Source organism: Tyto alba, unplaced genomic scaffold, assembly GCF_018691265.1.
Source record: "Tyto alba isolate M040663 unplaced genomic scaffold, T.alba_DEE_v4.0 Super-Scaffold_20, whole genome shotgun sequence".
Classification (NCBI taxonomy): Eukaryota; Metazoa; Chordata; class Aves; order Strigiformes; family Tytonidae; genus Tyto; species Tyto alba.
The window spans coordinates 7,024,462-7,043,399 of NW_024881283.1; the positions used below are offsets into that span (position 1 = coordinate 7,024,462).

Here is an 18,938-nt window from a genome sequence, read left to right on the forward strand (position 1 = left end):
TGCCAAGGACGAAGAGCAAACGCTCTGGCAGGAACAAACCAGGCAGCTGTCAGGCATTACATTAAAACCAAACCCACTTGATTACTTCAACTGACAAGACAGAGCAGCCAGTTTAAACTAAGAGCTTTACCACTGACAGGCTGAAAAAGCCAAACGTTAACAGGCGATAGCTGCAACCCAGTCCCCGTGGTGCAGAGGGGAAGGCAGATTTCCAGGCAGCACCATGCCGTGCTCGAGGTGTTTTGCTCCCATCAGGTTATCCCAGGTCCTGGGCAGCCCTGGGGCACTGGACTGGCCAGAGTGACCTTGGCCGAGTGACTGGAAGAAACAGAAGAAGAGCAGTGGGCAGAGAAGGGATTTGCTGAGGTACCTGTATAGCTTTCCAGTTCTTGGGGAAAACAGCAGCAGCTGTACAAACACACCGGGCCTGTTTTAAAGCAGAGCGCTTCATTCGTTTGTTTTAAAACCCTTCATATTAAGAGGCCACGATTGGCGTGGTGTCCAGGACTGATGAGGATCACACCATGGGACGTGTCTTCTGCCTTGCACTCAGCCTGAAGCTGGAGCTCCCGTGCAATGCTGGCAGCATGCAGCCTACACAGCGAGAGCCCTCCGTCACCTGGACACGAGGTGGGCACATAGGACTTCTCCTTTGGTGGCCAGCAGGCCTCTGATGACTTATTTCCTCCCTCTCTGTGAAGAAAAGGTGCTTTAAGTTTCCCCTCTGACCATCCACTTCGTGCTGCTGCTCCAGAGAAGACAGGAAAACTGTTAGTGGATGTTCTGCCAGTCAGCAAAGCCTACAGCAAGACACGCAGCACAAAGTCCGGGTGCAGGACAGAGATGTTCTGTTGGAAAGCAAAGCTATGAGCAAGCACTAACGCAGTGTACAATGATGGAGCAGCACAAAGCCTTCTTCCTCTCTTACATCCCACTGGAGGAGCATGAAGAATTCCCAGTTCATGACTGGAGGTCAGAGAAGGATCCGTCACCAGCAGTGAAATCCAGCTTGTGGGAAAGCTGCTCCAGATACATCCAGTTTGCAGGGGGCAATGAAGAGCTGGGCTCAGGTGCCTCAGCAGGAGCAGGAGTGTAGCAAAAGCAAGAATCAGCCTTATTTCTAGCAGCAGTCAACTGCTACTGAACCACAGAGAGGACTGGCACAGAGCCATCACAGGTAGATGGCCGCAACCCTGCCTGTCTCCTCCGACTCATCCCAAAGAATTACAGTTCAGAGCTGTGACTGCAACTGTACTTGGTCGTCACTGGAGTGTTACAGCAGGGTGTCTCACCCAGGGCAACGCAAACGGCTGTTAAAGCTGCTGGTGCAGGTATTTCTCTGGCCAGAAGCCCCCATGTCCAGCGTTCCTGTCTATAGTTTCCCTTGCTGAAGACGCTGCAGGGGAGGACCTTTCTGCAAGCGTTACCTGCTCAGGACACGAGGATAAATCAGCAGGATCTATACAGATCTGGAAGGAGCCCCGTCTTCCCCTTCACGGCATCCCCACCACTGTTTGCTGCCTAACAGCAAGGCCCAGCCTGAGCAGGCAGGGCCCCTCACGCCTGGTGTGTGCAGCAGAACAAAGCCCTCGCTCCGGTCTCAAAGGTCTCTTTTATGGTGCAAAGCAGAGCTGGAAGAGGTTACTTATTCACTTCCCCGGTTTTCATTGCACACTGTGATTATCACCCAAGAACAAGCTGATCAGCACTCCCAGCCTGTGCCAGCGTTACCTCCAGAGAGAGAGTGGGCACACTCAGCACTGCAAATCCACTCCTCTGCTCTTCATTATGAAGTGATTTCACTAATTGGGTGTTGTACTTTCATGCATAATTCCTCACACTTGGCACCTTCAGGGAGCACAAGCTCACCCCTCAGCCAAGCTGGCTGCAGAGCAGGCTGTAAAACCCCAATTATGAGAGGTTCCATTTTTCCACTGAATTCAAGCCCTCTGTTGCTGTTCCCCAGCTGAACAAGGACTAATCTTCAGCCTACCTGACAATTAAAATCTAAAGAAAATAGGAGAGAACGAGGTTCAGTACCTAGGGACCAACGCACAGCGCTGCTGATTAGCCCCTGGGGCAGAGCAGCTTTTGAGGGCAAGGCAAGAGACCTCGGGTTTTGCTCCTGCAGAGAGACACTGCTGAGGTTAACACAAGGCTGTCGCAGGAGATGCTTATCTCGGTGTCAGCCCAGGCTGTGTCAAAGGAAACAGAACAGGAAGAAAGCAAGCCCTGAGCTCTCTGCGATGCGGAGGATGCCGGGACAGCAGCCCTGGGCCACGAGCATCAGTCCTGCTCCTCTACCACCAATATGAATGTGAAAGAGGAGCTCTGTTCAGCAGCCCGCAGACGTTGGTTGCACTGAAACCTTGCACCAGCTGCACTGCTGCTATCCTAAAGCCAACATCAAATTTAAACAGGGTCAAACACCATCATCAAAGAGGAGAGGAAAAAAAAAAATAAAGCCATCCTTGTACCTATCTTTGCCAAAGGCTCCTGTTCAATGTGGATTAGCAATTTGGGTTTAGGGATGTGGCCAGGATTGCCCAGCAGAATGCAAACTCTTACAGCAGGGACACACTGGGACCATCCAGACAAGCAAGGATTCGGGCACAAGCCGTCTAGGATTGTGCTCGCTGGCAGGAGAGGGTTTGTCTTGGAATTCCTTATGGCTACAGAGCTGGAATGTTGCTGGGGTGGCCCCGACTGCAGACCCAGGCTACTTTCCCTGCGACCATGCAAAGGGAGGCAGATGCCTCAGACAGCTCTCTCCCCAGCCTGTAGGATCTTGCAAGCATTTCCAAGATACTCAGATAAACAGACTGAGGTACGACACTTGCAGGGACTTGTGTACCACAATTGTTCTTGAAAGGTGGGAATCCACAAGAAGTTGTGAAATGCAGCAGCTGTCCTCGGTAGGAAGCTGAATTGGAGCTACAAAGGCAGCTAGAAAGCACCAGATCAGAGCCAGCCTGGCCCCAAACATCCCCTCACTACCTCTGAAGTGACCATTTCATCATGTTTTATGCCCAAAGTCCCTAATGGGCAACAAGAGCAGGTGAGATGATGACGGAGGCATTTGACTGCACCAGTCTTGTGCTACCAGCTGCGAAGTTCCCAACTCTTTTGAGGAACTCTTGGATTTCCTCCTTTGCAAAGTGTCTTTGGTTACTGCCCAGGCAAATAACAATTGTACTCCTGGCCGCATCCTACTTACAGGGACAGGGGGAGGGACACCACTTCTGCGTGGGTGTTGAGTAATCGCTGCTGTCGCTGCTTCAGGCTATTTTTAGAAGAGATCACAGAATAAGCTTCAAAAGTATAGCAAGTACAAACCTAGAATAAAGGTGCCTCTTCCCCTTACAGCTCTCCACACACAGCTAGAACAGAAGGGCAAGGGCAGGGCACCTGAGCAACCTTCAACTTGAGAATAGCCAACCTCAGATGTTCACTGCCACCTACTTCTCCTTCCTTAGTCCTTGTTGTAGGTGGAGCCAGTGCCAGAAGCTGCTGCTGACATCTACCCCCCAAAATGAACAGAAAAATACACAGGTAGTCAGTGTGCTGCCTGCTTCCCCCATCTGCAGCATCCCAGCTGGTTCAGAGTGCCAGAGTTTGCCCTGAAGTTGAAGGTATGTGTTTACAGGAGGGATTTCATTTGTCTGTGCTGGTAGCAAACTTGGAAAACACAACCGAGGTTATTTCAGGAGAACGTAGCAGGGATTCATGTGCTCAAAAGTTACCGAAAACTGGACTGTCAGACACTGTTCACAGGCATTTTGGCCACGGTGCCTTGGAAAACTGGAAAGCAGGACACCTGCACGTAGCACAGGGCCCCTGTGGTTTCCCTGCTGTGGGAGGTTGGACAACTTGCTGCTGCTCTGCTCCAGCTTCCCAGCTGCAATGGGGACTTCACCTCCACGTCCCACAGAGGGACAGACACAGGCACAGAGCAGCAAAGAGAGCCCACAGTGCCTTTTTGGTCTCTATCGCATGATCTTTCTGTGGGGCTGAATCTATAGATGGAATCAGCCAGGGTTTGTCCCAGTGATGTCCTTCAAAGAAAAAAGATCTTCAATTATTTTTAAAGCAACATCCTTCAGCGGCTTTTATGGGAGGGCAGTTTAGCCAAGTGTTTGAAGATGAAAGAGGCCAAGTCTCAAGTCTTGGAAACCCAGCTGGAATCCAACCAGAAGAGACAGATTTTTTTTTTTTTTTTTTTTTTTTTTTTTTCCCATGCCAGAGATGCAGGCACAGTGAAGACCCGTAAAACCACTGTTCTCAGGGGACGGAAGTGCACAGACCCACGCCAGATTTCTTGCAGGCCACTGGAAAAGTGCCAGTCCAGCGACTGGGACAGAAATGCAGAAAAGGTAAGTGAGATGCAACAGCAACGCCAGAAGTCCAGCATAAGTTCCTGGCAAAGAACTGCCTGAAAAGTAGACCATTGCTTTTCAGGTTTAAATTTATATTACTAAAAATGTGATGGTAACCAACTGGAAAAACAACACAATAAGCCCCCGTGGCCTTTAGCACGGACGATGATTCAGAGAGAGAAACTGCTACAGGGCACTCACTGAGGGTAAGGCGCAGGACAAACTCTTGACAACCCGTTTGGCAAGGTCTTCCAAGCCAAATCAAACACATTGCGTCATTCTTCACGGTTATAGCACGTATGCATCAGAAATCCTGAAAGACTTATGATTTTAAGGTACTGAAATGACTCTTCTGCCCCGCACAGTGTCTTGCAGGATGGAGAAATATGGGCACAATTAGGAAATACCCATGCTAACAACATCGGTCCTCAGTCTTGTACTTGGAGAGGTCTCACATCAGAGAAATCAAATCCTTCAACATCGTGCTGTTCATGTGTGGAGCAAGAAGAGCTTTAGGTGTCTGAAGAAGGTCTAGCAGATTAAGACCCTTGCCCAACACACAGAAGACAGCAGCTCAGTTCCCTCCACCATTCCCAACTGATGGTAATGGGGACACAGAGGGCAACTTGACAGAAGTGAAGCTTCTCCCAGCCCCACCAAAACAAGAGACTAAAGAGGTACCAGGTGCTCAGCAGGGGCAGCTGTGCCAAAACCATCAAATACTCCCGTATTTCTCATCCTGTCTGGCAAGATCACAACACAGAGGAAGGTGTAAACATGGCACTGAAACACCCCAGGGATTCTCACTTCTAGCCCTCTGCTACGGCCTCCAGTCCACCTCCTGTGTGCTGGACTGAGGTAGCCCTTGGGGAAACTTTCCAGCTATGTTTAGCTAACCAAAGGAACAGAAAGAAAAAGGGTTTATCTTTTCTCTTCCCCTACTCCTGTTCCTTATACTCCCACATGCACTCAACCAGTTTACAAAGCAACAGTCTGGAGGATTTAGAAATAGCCATCCCAAGCTAGTCACCAAGTCAGCTCACCCCTCCCATGCAGCTCAGAGGGTTGACTTTAAGACGTAACCCTTGAGCATTTTTACCTTGGATGGAGGATTCCCACCTTCTTCTGGAGCAGCCTGCCCATTCTGCAAAGGAAGAGAAGGTGCCATTAGCACGTGCCAGGCATGGGACTGCTCCTTACACCCCCTTACAAAGGCTGCTGGCTTTGGGAGCCCTTCATGCAGGACAAACAGGGGAGGATGCCACTTCCAGACATGGTACGAGATGGTTGAACACTCCCCATACACTGAGGGGACACCTTCTGCCAAGGAAAAAAAAAAAACTTGTTTTAAAAATAGTCTCTTGTCAAAGACTCTCCACACTCCCTGCAGCTGAAATCAAGCTGCTTCTATACACAGCACGGCTCGTGGGGCGAACGGCACCCCTGCCCTCCTCAGGCATGTGGGTACAGGACTCCCACCCTCGGCAGCACGTGCTGCAGGAACGGCTCTGTGGACACCATCCCACCACCGTGCACCCCCTCCACTGCTTTGCTGGGGCTACCGGGAGAAAGCAAACAGGGGGGACCAGGTGAAGCCAGGAAAGCAGTGCTAGCGTGCAGTTAACAGCCGCTCTGCCATGATGTTGGCTTTAATAGGAACATTTATCAGTTCTTTATTACCCTATCGCAGCTGATACCGCTGCAGGAAATCTGCACCACCTGCCTGGCCCCGGGGCCACCGCTGGCCTGCGAGCCCGGGTTCTGCAGCCCGAGCTCTGCACCAAGTCACAGCAGGTGACATCGGCCGGTCACACTCGGCGCTGAACCAAAGGCGTATCAGGTTCAGTACGGCACCGTGCCTGGAGAAGCCAGCAGGAGCAAAAGTGGGTGGGATTTAATTAGACGTAGATCTCCAGAGCAGGATAAGCACGTACAAAAGGTTTTCTGCAGACTGCAGAGAAAAACAAGGGCAAGAAGATTTTGCTTTGACATCTATTTGCACTACAGTCTCAGGCTCCAAAAATCATGGAATTCCTTTCTTTCTTTGAAAGAACAAGGCAAATTTATTCACTCCTCGTCAGATGTTATGGTCCAAGGGAAGAGGTGCAATGCAATTGTATTTCAACCTCAGATTCTTAGTTGAATGCCTGGGTTTTAGAGACTTTCAGGAATCTAACAGAAACAAAGCTAGCTCTTTCCCCGGAGAAGCAAGGGGACATCAACCCGACATCTGTTTTAGGATTATGCTATCCCCTTCTCCCCTTTGGGCCAAATTTAACTTACTTCCTTTTGATACAAAGCAAAACTTGCAGTTGTTGATCTTGAGAGAGCTTTAGAACCGCTGAGAAACCCTCCCTCTAATGCTCCACTCACTTTCTACAACATTCACTGGGTGCTTCCAGGTTCGCATCTTCTGCTTCCCGGAGGAGATCAGCACTGCTGGTTTTAACCCGCTTGGCTGCCCGCTAGCTCACAATACAAAGTGTAACGCTAAAGACCGAAATTTAAGCACAAGTTTAATTTTTAGATACTTCAAATCCACAGACATTAGCCTGGAGTCTCCATAGATCTTATTTAGGTCTCTCCACTCCCACCCCAGCCCACCCTGTGCTGCCTGCAGCACCCCCAGAACAGCTTTGTCCTACCACCACAGCGGCTGGGGAGAAGACCACCTGCCTGATGCTGGCCCTGCCATCCTCACATTTATACAGATCTACACCGAGCTCCATAACTCACCTTAGCACCAACTTAAACTGGGCTTAAATTCCTAAGTATTTTCAGCCAATGACTGAAAAAACCAATAGCACTACCACGCAAGCCAAGCTCTTCCAGAGGAGCGTTGCCCTGATGTTTACATGGAGCTCTTGGTGCCATTAACACAAAGAATAGCTAAGAAGTGAAGTAAGATTCTGTGTTTATGCATAGCCTCCACAAAGAGCGGGGAGACACCGCGCTCATGATAACCAGACTTGGAAACACGCTTATGTTTACTGGCTCAGCTGTCACTGATCAACAATTCAAATCCCGCTGCTAATCAAAACCATAGCTTGGGGAGGGCTGTTTATGTCTAAAACAGCTTAAGAACTATAATTTCCATGTCAGACAGAGGGAAGTAGTGCCTGGCTCATGGTCTGGAGAACAGATCTACAAGGCACGTGTCAGGAGAGGGGTGAGCTGATGCATGGGACAAGGTCTCTTATTCCCCTGGGAAGATCAGCACGTGGCGAGTGAGTGCGGGGTCTGTCCAACCCTTCAGCTGTAAGGATAAGGTAGGAGACACCAGGCGCTACCTCCGGACCTGCCTGACCTTTTGAGTGCTGCGTTTCATCAGCTCCCTGTCCTGAGGAACACTTGTCCTACACGCTGCTGTTGACAGAAACCCATCCCAGCTGGGGATAGGAAAGGATGTGGAAAGAAAGAGAACAGTGTCCATGGCAGGGAGGCTTCCTGGGCATGTAGGTCCATGGTCTTAGAGGGACGAAGCTCCTGATGAAACAGTCACTTTTTCAAGCTGACATAAGGCAGATATGTAAGGAGAGAATTGCGGTATTTAGAGCCAAGCGCTTTCCTTCTACGCCAGAGCAAACCCAGTCCTTATGCCCTCATATGGAATTCAAGAGCCATTTGTAAGTGTCCAAGAGGGAAACACACTCCCAGCTACGGACTTATCACCCCCTGAGATAAAATGCAGCCATTCACCGCGTTGTAAGCAGAGCTGAAATAGTTTGTGGGTTCCTTGGTTTGACATTTGTCTCTTTAAAATGCTTTATTTCTGCACTCCCCCTGCATACCACGCACAGCGTGTTAGCAAGTGCATGTGTGTTTGCCTCCGTGCCAGATGCCCTCTTACAGCACATTGTTCTCAGGGCTGGAAAGGAGCCTCCTGAATGTCCTACTCTGAGAGCAACCCTGGGAGATCTCCCCGCAGGCAGAAACCAGGCAATACCGGCTGCAGGAGGGAGGCACAGCTCCTTCCCTTGGGTGCCCAGGGCAGTAAGGAGTTGATGCACACAGGTGGCAGAGCAGGGCTTGGGCTACCAAGAAGGCAGTGGCTTGAGCCTCACCAGCAGCCAGCAGCCTGTCCCTGCAGCTTTCCAGCCAGCACTGCTCCGGGGCGAGCGGAAACTGGGATTACAAAGCTAATCTGATGGGCACGTGGAGCGGCAGCCTGGCAGCGAGGGCACCTCTGGGCAAGCAACAGCTAAAACTGCCCAGGAGGTAACGCAAAAGCCCTTCTGCACACATGCTGCTTTAATCAGTTTTCTTAATAGCGCCGCAGAAAAGTCGACTGAAAACAAGTGCATTCAGTTACACAACTGCCAGCCTGGCTGAACTTGGGAGATATTTATCTCAGGACATCTTGCATTTTAAATCCCTTTAATTCCACATAATCCGCAGCACAGGGAGCAATTTACAGAACAGGCTGGTGCTGCTCTGATCTGAAACCAGGACGAGTCGCACCCCTGGCAGGGCTGTGCGAGACCCGGCCCACTCCTGCGGCCATCCAGGGCTGGGCTCCATCGTTAGCACCATCAGCACAAATCATGCCGGATTATGGGCAGCTCTGCCTAGAAAAGCAGCCTGCTGCTCTTTCTGGACCTCTAGATTTTGACTAGTCACTTCTGAGGTGCCCATATACAGCACGACAGGGGTAGCAGGTACTCAGAGATGCTCTTTCACCCAACTTTGATGGACCGGGAAGCGTTCAAGCAGGAAGGTGTGGGGGAAGAAACCCTTCACCCCAGAGTTTCTGCTAGTTTGACACAGGAGCAAGGCATTTTATTAACTGGAATTTATGGATCTTGCCTATTGCAGTTCAGAGAAAGGAAATGATTCTGCAAAAATAAAGATCTCCAAAAGAACTCACGTAACCCCAACAGACCGAGGAGTGTATGCATAAGGCATATCAGAGATGACAGTCGCTCAGCTTCCTCCCCTATTTTTTCATCATTGTTTTATGCACTGTTCAGCTAAGATGCTTGAAAAAGATAGTTATTCATGAATAACTCCTGCTCGGTAAAGGATGATACACATATACAAGCAAAAATAATTAGCTTCAAGTGGTTGGGTTTGGCGTAATCCCACGTCAGTTGTGTTGCTGTATGTTTGTGTAACAAGACAAGAGTTTAAAGAAGAGTATAACCCTGATGACAGTATCCATCACTATGGTGATGAAGTCATTCAGCTCCTCTCTATCGCTTGTACTCTGCCCCAGCCAGGTTTTTCTACTACATAAGCAATAATCTGAATAATGTAAGCAGTAGAGAGAACAGGGAGGGGGTAAAAAAAAAAAAAAAAAGTATTAGGAAGCTAGCTCAGTCCCCAGGATGGAGGAACTGGTCTCCTGTAAGGGATCAGTTCAAGCTCCCACTGCCACCCACGCCCCTGCGCTCCCCCGGCACGGCTCCAGGCTGAGCTCTGGTGGGGACCCGTCCCCAGCAGCAGCCATTCCCGGAGCACAGTGCAAAAACTCCAAATCCCTTCACAACGGGACTGATGCCTCCACCAGCACGGTGACAGCACCTCTGCTCCGTGACTCAGAAAGCAAAGGTTGGAGGAAGCCGGTTTCTAACCTGGATGGCAGCGATCCCAGGACAATTATTTACGTAACTGGCGTTCCAGAATAATCTCCTCGGCTTCTCAGTGGTGCCACCTTGCCCGGGAAAGGTGAAAACTTTCTCCTTGGGCCCCTACCCTTGGTGATTTTAGCCTCAAGGTGCAAAACTCCCCCCAAGCCCAAGTTCCTCTCTGCTGTTCACAGATACACTGCTGGATCCCAGGAACATCTGGCCAAGGCGACAGCAGCTACGTTGGGAGATGAAGAACATCTGTATTATTTTCCTCACTGGAATCAAGTGCACGTACTTGCTCACCTTAAAACAAAGGGAGGTAAATCGCTAACGTCCCGCTTGCGATCCCGAGATGCGAAAAGACTGATCTGCAGAAATATCACCCGCAAGCTGCTCCCGACCCTGACCTCGAGCTCTGCCCAAGGTGAGACGGGGGAAGGGGACAGCTCGGAAGCCAGAGGCAGGCCTACCAGTTTCAGTTTACGGTTAACACACCCATTACTAATGCAACCGGGAAAACAGCCGTGATCTCCACAGCTGAGTCGGGCTGACAAATACACTGGACCCCCCCCCCGGGTCGTTTCTGCTCAGAAGAGATCCCGTGATGCTGACACAGCGCCTGCCTGGCACCTGGGAGACCTGGGATTAAGTAGTAAATGAATCTCGCCCACGGCATTCACCGCCCTGGGCACTGGCATTAGTTTCCTCCCATTATGAGTCTAGTTGTGTTTTCTGGCTTTTCAGGCTATCTTCCTACTTAGGAAAAGAGAAACCACAAATAAAAAGCCCTGTCTCCCAGCAATAACCGACACCCCGGCTCCGGGCGCACGACGCGGTTTCAGGAATCGCCATCGAGTCCCACCTTCGAGCACAAACCCATCCTCAGGACTCGAGTGCTGCTTCAGAGCAGATGCTGTCGGCCTCACCGCACCTTTGTGCCGGCCCTTTGGCACCCGCGGCGCAGGCGGACCCTCGGCTCAGCACCCCACCGGCCCCCGGGGGGTCTCTAGGAGAAGCCGTGCCGTATCTGGGCGAGGAAAATGAGGCAACCTCACCTGGGATCGCCGGCAGACCTCCCCGCTGTCATTGCAGCCGTGGTGAAATGCTGCTCCACTCAAAGCAGAGCTGTCTTAAGAGGCAATATTAAATAGGAATGAGCAAATCTGACCCATTAAGCATCGTGACAGACCTAGGTGTGATAGAGGAGTGTGACAGCATCGAATCCAGCCAAAACGATGGGAAAGCACCAAGGGCTGAGTAAACACCTGGGATAAAATCCCCACCATCCCTCTGGTTTCTCCAGGAGAGCTGCTAGTTCTAATTTGGATGAGAAGATGTTTAACTAAAGAGTGCCAGAGCACAGTGCCTCAGCTGGCTGCTCTGCGATGGGTGAAAACTGCTATAAACTGTCCCTTTTATTCTGAAATGGCTGCAGATGTGGACAGATGCTGTGCACCGTCCTGCACATCTGGCTTGGAGGTCTTAATTAGAAGGAAAAAGAGCAAAGCAGGAGGGAAGAGCAGGCAACCAGCAAAGTGACACAGGACGGTGATCAGAGTTTGAAACACAGGCCTGTGAGAGCAGCTGGGGCTGGGGAGGTGGATAGCGAGGAATCCTGCGGGAGAAAGACCCAAAATCTAGGATATTTATTCCCTGGGCCTTCAGCAGGGACTGTTTGCCTCTGTGTCTGGGAGACGTGGGAGCACGCAGCTCACGCTCCCCGAATAACCAAAACCCACAAGAGCAGCCGCGGGGCCGGGCAGCCCCCCGCCGTGCACACACCGAGCCCCCGGGGCCATCAAACCAACCCGCCCCCCCCCCCCCCCACACACCCCCCCGGAACCCCTCGGAGCAAGGGGGGGGTCACCGCAGCACCCCGCAGCCGGGCGGGGGGGGGGGGGGGGGCCGGGCCGGGCGCTCCTTTGTTCGGCGGAGATCTCCCCCTCCCCACCCCACCGGACCGGCGCGGAGCCCCCCCCGCCCCCCGGTGCCCCCCCGCTCACCTCCGTGTCCAGATGCACCAGTTCCATGTTGGGCCAGGGCTCGGCTAACTGGGCGAGCGGCATGCTGCCGGCGGGCTGCCCCGCGGGGGCTCTCGGAGCGGCGCTGGCCACCGGCTCCCCGGGCCGGGCCGGGCCGGCAGCGGCGGGGCGGGGCGGGGCGGGGCGGGGCGGGGCGGGGCGGGGCGGGGCGGGGCGGGGCGGGGCGGCTCCGCCCGCCGGGGCCGGGGAGCAGGGGGGGGGGGGGGGGGGGGGGGCTCGGCCCGGCGGGTCCCCCGGGGGGCTGCTGGGCTGGGGGGAGCCCGGCAGATCGGGGCAGCTGGGTGGGGAGTTCGGGCTGGAGGCATCGAGCGACCAGTTAGCTCAGCGTGTGGCGGGTTTGCGAAGGGACAACGGTGATGCCTCCTGCGGGTAGCGGGGGGGTGGGCTGTGGGTTGGAAGGGACCTTAAAGATGAGCCAAGTCCAACGCCCCTGCCACGGGCAGGGACACCTTCCACTAGACCAGGTTGCTGAGAGCCTTAGTGGTGATCCGTTCCCCGGCAGCTGCATCCTTCCCTGGGCATTTTACCCCCATAAATTTTGGAAGCAAAGAGAGCTTAAAAAGGTTGGGAGGGTGCTGCTCGCTCCTCGGAAGGCGAGGAGTCTAGCAAGGCAATCCTCAAGGCAGCATGAACACCTGAACATCTACTGAAAATACACAGTGCCGAGTGTCCCACTCCTCTGTGCCTTGGAAAGATTTTTTTTTTTTTCTCTAAGAGTGTCCAGGCGTTTCACTGTACACACAGTGCTGCACAGCATCGCCGGAAGAAGAGGCGGTGAGGATCAACTCGGTGTCAATTCAAATATTGCTGCTTAAAACAGGAAACTGCTCTGGGAAATCCGGATTCCAAGTTTGAGATGCACAATGAGTCACCACTGCTCACTGCCTGCAGTGTGTGTGTGTGTCCCCCGCCTTCCCTATAAAACCTGGATAAAAAACATATCCACCTTTCTACGGCATTTCGGGAGCCTCGGAAGAAAGGTGCTTTAAGCACAAGTGTTCCTAATTCATGGCTATTTTCACCTGCTAGGTTTTTCAAATAGGAAAGTTTTCTTCTACTCACATTTTATCAAACCCCAAAGCACCACATTTTCATGTTTCATTATAAAAGTATTTGATTAAAAAAAAAAATAAAACAAACCAAACCAAAACATTTTAAAGGGTGCATCGCTAAGGGTTGACTTCATCAAGGTGTGGCTGGAAATATTTAATGTGCCTAAGTGAAAGCATATACAGCTGGGGTTTTGCATTCTGAGGGCAGCTGTCCCAGTCAGCCAGGGCTGTACAGCCCTTAGCCCTCAACCTGTTCAGAGAGGGCCACAAACTCAAAAAAAAAAAAAAAAAAAAAGCCAAATTAGGACAGAGCCCAGTGCTTTGAAAAATTCCAGTTAATCTTCACAGCGCCTGAAGCTAAAGTGTAAGTCATTATCAGGACCTGCTTGTGATTTAGGATAGAGGTGTCATCTTTTTTGCATGTGGGGGAATTGAGTGTAGAAAATTCCCACAGTGACAATGTTTGAGCCAAGCCTGGGAGCTGCTGCCTCCAAGTCCCGTGCTTAGAGCCCCGCTCAGTGCTGTAAATGCTGGAGCCCCAGATGAAGACATTAAATAACACAAATCCACCCGACTGGTACTAAGTTATAGCCAATTAAACTCATGTCACTTACTGTTGGAGCACGCTGAAACAGATCTTGTGGAGAGTTATTCATTCAGCTCCAAAGCTATCTATAATTTCCCCTTATTGCCTGGTACACGGCCTGCCGTCTGGTTACAGCCATCCTCCAGCTGCTGCAACCTGCTTTAAATGGCATCAATAACACGATGATGTCAAAACTGGCATCCCATTTACCTTCTTTAGTTGCTTGCGAAAAGCACCTCCCTTTGCTCCTGTGTCAGGTCCAGGGTAGGAATGCGGGGGGGGGGGGTGAGGGTAGGACAGAGGTCTCTGCAGCCTTTCTGGAAAGAGAACAAAATAAGACACTACTCGGTGACCTGCCATGTTTTAACACCAGGCCCCGTGAATCCAACCTTTGGACATCACATCCTGATGCACGTGGAGCTTCCCACCTGGGTGCTGAGCCCACAGGTAATACTGAAGCCACAGTTCCAGGCACAAAGGCCATTTCCCATTAGGTGACCCACCAAATGCCTCCCAGCTTCCAAGAAGGGCTACTCATGGAAGTCAGGTAGGATCAGATGCCGAGCAGTTACCTGTAGCATCTGAGGGGATCATCTCAGCCAGGCTGGTCATTAATGCCTGGGAAATTTCTGACTCCAAGGTCATGACTGTTATCATATGCAGTTTAAAAAAAAAAAAAAAAAGTTAAAAATAAATGACTTTCAAAGTGTTGAAAGGTTATAGGGTGGTACAGTAACTAGCAGAAAAGCAAGTTTTCATTTTCAAGGTCACAGTGAAAGGTTAATGGGCAATATCCAGAGGAACAGTTTGAAAGGCAGAGCAAGGCCTGTTGCAGTTCGGTGAGGGAAGGGAGAAAGGAACTGCTGCTGTTTCCATCCCCTGGCACGTCTATTGAGATGCAGAAAGTCCTTCATATTTCACAGCAGAAAGACAGGCAGGCTGACCATGATCTTGACAAAAGACAGAAATGATGAATCTTTATGGAGCAATGACTTCTTTAGGCTGGAAGAAAAAGACGGCTCTAAACCCATGGGTACCACTGTACCTAAATAAAACTACCAAATTAACTTGCCCACTTCTTTTAATAAACCAGCAAATCGGGGAGACCACAAACGACTTGTGCATGATTATTCCCTGCATCTCTGCAGCTGCTTTTATTAAAGGCTAGGAGAGGATTTTGCCGATGTAGCTCTACAGTATCCTCAAAGTTATACTAACACCCCCCAAAAAACCTGTATAATACCACATCAATTCAGCAGCAATGCTGGGTAGTCAAGCTGAGGTCTCTCAATCCCCAGCTCCAGGACTCAAAGAGAAGACATCTATCTTCTGATAGAAGCTCTTATCAGACTGACCTTCCCTCGATTCCTGCACCTGATAACGCTGAATCCGTAGACGATTAACAGAACGTGAAACGTGCCACACGAGGTTGCTGGGAAGTCCAGGGTGTTTGGGTAAGAGAAATGAGGTAGTGGTATCCCCAAGGTTTGTTTTCTAGTAAAAGAACAGCTATAAAAAGCAGCCCCTACCCCAAAAGCAGGGTACAAAAAGTATTCTTTGGAGTTGAACAGCAGAGCCGGCTGTTTGGGTGACTGTCATGGCTAAATACAGTGATTAAAACATATATACTGGCATTTTTCTGAGGCAGTTGCAGGCTGGGGAGAGCTGCTGCTAGGGTAAACAGAGATTCCAAATCAGCTGGATGGCCCTTTTGTCAGCATCACATTTGCTGAAAATTCAAAATGCTGCAATTTTAAAAACATCAAATCCTCCTAAGTACAATTATAGATATTTTTGCCCCTGCAGCTGGATGGCTTTTGATGTATAATGTTTTCCTTTTCAGGGAGGTTGACAACATTTGTTAAGCCTGTTATCCCCAGAGAAGCATTTTTACAGCAGACATATCAAGACTGGTCCGTATCCACATCACTAGATCTGATTTTTCCTCATTATTCCAAAAGCTGCCCAAGTGATTCTCCACCTAACCATACAGTAACCCAGTGCTCCCATGGCTCACCACATCCTTTCCTTTTACCGAAGCCAGGGAGCAGCTCTCGTTAGCTGTCTGCTTCATGCTACGCTGCTTTTACACATATAAGGAAATGCAAAAAGCTTGCAGGCACGAGAACTCGCAAGCTGAGTCCCAAATGCCTGTTACAATTTACAGACTCGTGTAATCTGCTTTGTGTTCACGCTAAGACAGTCGTTTAATTAGAGCTCGCAGCAACCCTCTTTGTATTTTTAAGATTGACTAATCAGTTCTGTAGTTCATTGTTATCCCCTCTGTACTAATAGGGAAACTGAGTCATGTTTTCAATAGGTTGTCAGGACAGAACTTGAACTCCACGTCCTGTCTTCTAATCCCCAGGTCTCGATTCACGATCTCATTTCCTTGTCTCTTCTGCTTTGTTTTGCCACTATGAAGGAAGAGATGATAGATCACCTTGTTTTGATCCCAGGGACACGTTTTTCCTTAGTGTGGTACAAATATCACATTGCAGATGTAAAGCAGGGGCCCTGGCAGTGAGAAACTTTGGCTGTGTTTAATTGCTTTTTGCTTTTCGGACAGATTTCTTTCCGTTCCTTAGCACCGTGTGTGATTGCAGCTGCCTCAAATGCCAGTGTTTTCCAAGGCAGGTCCAGGCAGCGGTCGGAATGCAGAAACTGCACCACAGCAGGCAGTGGGATGAAGAGCTCCTCGGGGAGCACAGCCCAGGCAGCTCTCACTCCCCCTGAACAGCGTTTGTGCAGACTGAAGGCTCATTCATAGAGCAAACACCCTTAACCTCTGCCAACGCTTCCCCGCAAAGGTGAGCATCATGCTACCTTGCTCAGCTTATTTGCGTTTCTCAAGGTGTCTAGCATGTCTGAAGCCCCTTCTTTTGCAGAATATATTGCATTTTGCCTGCTGGTTCTGCAAACTATCAGTCTGCTAAGCCCACCCTACTTCTACGTGGTATTACTGTAAACCATGCCATCCCTCCATGGACCAGATCTCCTGAAACATCTCCCAGGGAGCCCCTGGCTGAAACACACACAGCTCAAGCCAGGGAAGAGTTTTGCTAGCGGAATTGATTAAGCTGTTGGCTCCAGGAAATGTGCTTAATTTGTGAGTTTTGCACCTATCTCTCAGGGACACTGAGACTGAACTGCAGCCAAGAGGTGCCTTGAGGACAGGGACCTGTCAGAGCCGGGATGTGGCCCGGAAAGGCAGGGGAGGCGATGGAGAATGAGCGGCGAGGCAGCGAGGCCGTATCTGCTGGTTGCCATGGATACAATCGCTGCCAGCCTCCTGTATCAGTTACCTTCCCTTTCCTGGATGCAAATAAACGAGCGGTGGTCTGCTCCTGTTCCTATGCAGGACACAACCCTTGACATCCAAACAAAAGGAGAAAATCATCTATTTCAAACCTAGACATCTCTTCTTAACATCATCTGAGGGGAGAGTGGGAGGTGACTTGCTTTTTCGGTATTCGAACTATGCGAGTCTGATAATGCTCTGCCCAATTGCATTTGGTGCTGCCCTAACCTTTGGCTATTTCCGAGGACCTCAGAGGAGCTATTTTCACAGCCCATTCAGCCTTTTGGATTCATGACAAGCTGCTCTGGACCTGGGCTCTGCCGGCTGCACACGCTTGCTGTTGCCTTAGCACGCACACCCGGGCACCCTGCAGGCTCCAGTGACTTCAGCTCCCTGTTTCAAAGGAAAAACGAGAGGTCGAGCATGGCTCAAATGACACCTGAGAAAGGCTTTTACAAAATCCCATATAAAATATAAGCAATTGCTTTATTTTTATTTTTAATTTTAATTTGTAAAGCAGGTCTGCAGCCCAGGCGATAAGTTATTTAGAGAGAGTTACCTGGCAAATTTTGTTTTTAATTAGCATACAGATACATGTTTGTAGTTTATTTCAGTGTAGCACTATGCGAGGGAGTGATAACATGAAAGAAAAAACTCTTAGAAACTGTAAACAGAAGTGAAACTGCCAGGCCTGTTTTCACTGTCCCTTAGCCAGGGAGAAAGCTGAGTAAACAACAGTGCTAAGTACAGTCAGTTTTTATGGTTCTTTTAGGTTTAAGAACTTGTAAACAAGCAATGGAGCTTTTAAGTGGATACAAATAGATGCCTTCAGTTTTGTGCTACTTACAGAGCACACAGGTCCCAGTTCCTCCAGACAGGGTAGGGGAAAACAAAAGCACATTTCAACAGAAACCCAGCTCCAGCAAGAGGAAAATGTCATTCCTGTGTTCGCGGTCTCAAGCCTACATCATGCAACTGAACAAGTCTCATCCTGTTTAACAGAGGGCACACACAAATACCCGTTCCTAATTACCCTGTTCCACAGTTTGGGATGCCATCATTCCAAGTAAAAAAATAAAAATAAAAATTGCAACCATTCAAAATTGAACATGAATTTCAGAAATCCCAGTGAGAAGCCTAAAGACCCCAGAAAATTGTTTTCTTTAGGGGAAAAAACAAACTTTATTTCTGGTTTAAGACTGATATGCTCATGACGGGCAGTATTTTACTTCTCAGTCCTCTTACAAAACAGAGATTGTTGCACACATCCAGCCTTGAAAAGCCACAACCCCAAAATGACCAGAGAAATAAAGTTTCAAAAGAAGAGAAATGATCCTGACTGGGAATATTTTGGCCTAATGACCAATTGTATTACATGGGAAGACATAATACAAGCATGCTTTTTGAGAGAGGTGTGGGAAAGAGGTGCCTTCATCATTTAGGGAGAGGGAAGCAGGTCTCCAACTTCTCTTCTAATACCACTTGTTTTCTGTATTTTAGAACCTGATTAAGATAGCACAGCAGCACAGATACGACTCGGCTGGCTTGCATGGTCGGGTAGCAGATACATCTACACAGTGCTCAATGGTTTCCTTGTTGGAGAGTGGAAAGAAGGCATAACAGGTTCAGTGATGTCAGAAACCTGATTACTTAGCAAAAGAAAATCTATCTGTCCCTCATCAGCATTAAAAAAAACAAACCAAAACAGAACAGATCCTGGAGTTAGGGAGGCTCTTAGGTACTTTGCAGCGTTGCATGTCTTGCAGCACACCGTGAAACAGTGTAGAAATACGAACTTGGTACTTTGCCACTCGATTATTTAAATTGCTCTTTTCCTCCTTTCACCTGCACGATGAGTAAAGGAAGAGAGCTTGGAGACTGCTCTTTAGACATTCTTTCCAAGAGAGGTACTTGTGGTTTATATTAGCAATGTAAGGACTGGCCAGCTGGGCCTTTTCTGGATCTCTGAAGAGAGGCTTGCTGTGTTTCTCAGTGAGTTTACCTAGAGTAC

The 18,938-nt window shown here is 49.8% G+C and overlaps 1 protein-coding gene across 4 annotated transcripts in view; it reads right to left on the reverse strand.

Annotated features, from left to right (window-relative positions):
- Positions 1-12,098, reverse strand: part of RPS6KA1 (ribosomal protein S6 kinase A1) — a 40,245-nt gene extending 28,147 nt beyond the window's left edge. For 2 of the 4 annotated variants that reach the window (XM_032992135.2, XM_032992132.2), the window contains exons 1-2: positions 11,950-12,098; positions 5,476-5,520 (exon numbers count right to left, since the gene is read on the reverse strand). In XM_032992135.2, the coding sequence (XP_032848026.2) occupies positions 5,476-5,520; positions 11,950-12,012 (108 nt within the window). In that variant the 5' untranslated portion in view covers positions 12,013-12,098. The remainder of the gene's footprint in view (positions 1-5,475; positions 5,521-11,949) is intronic. The other 2 variants (XM_032992136.2, XM_032992134.2) reach the window with 1 other exon arrangement.
- Between the last annotated feature and the right edge of the window lie 6,840 nt (positions 12,099-18,938).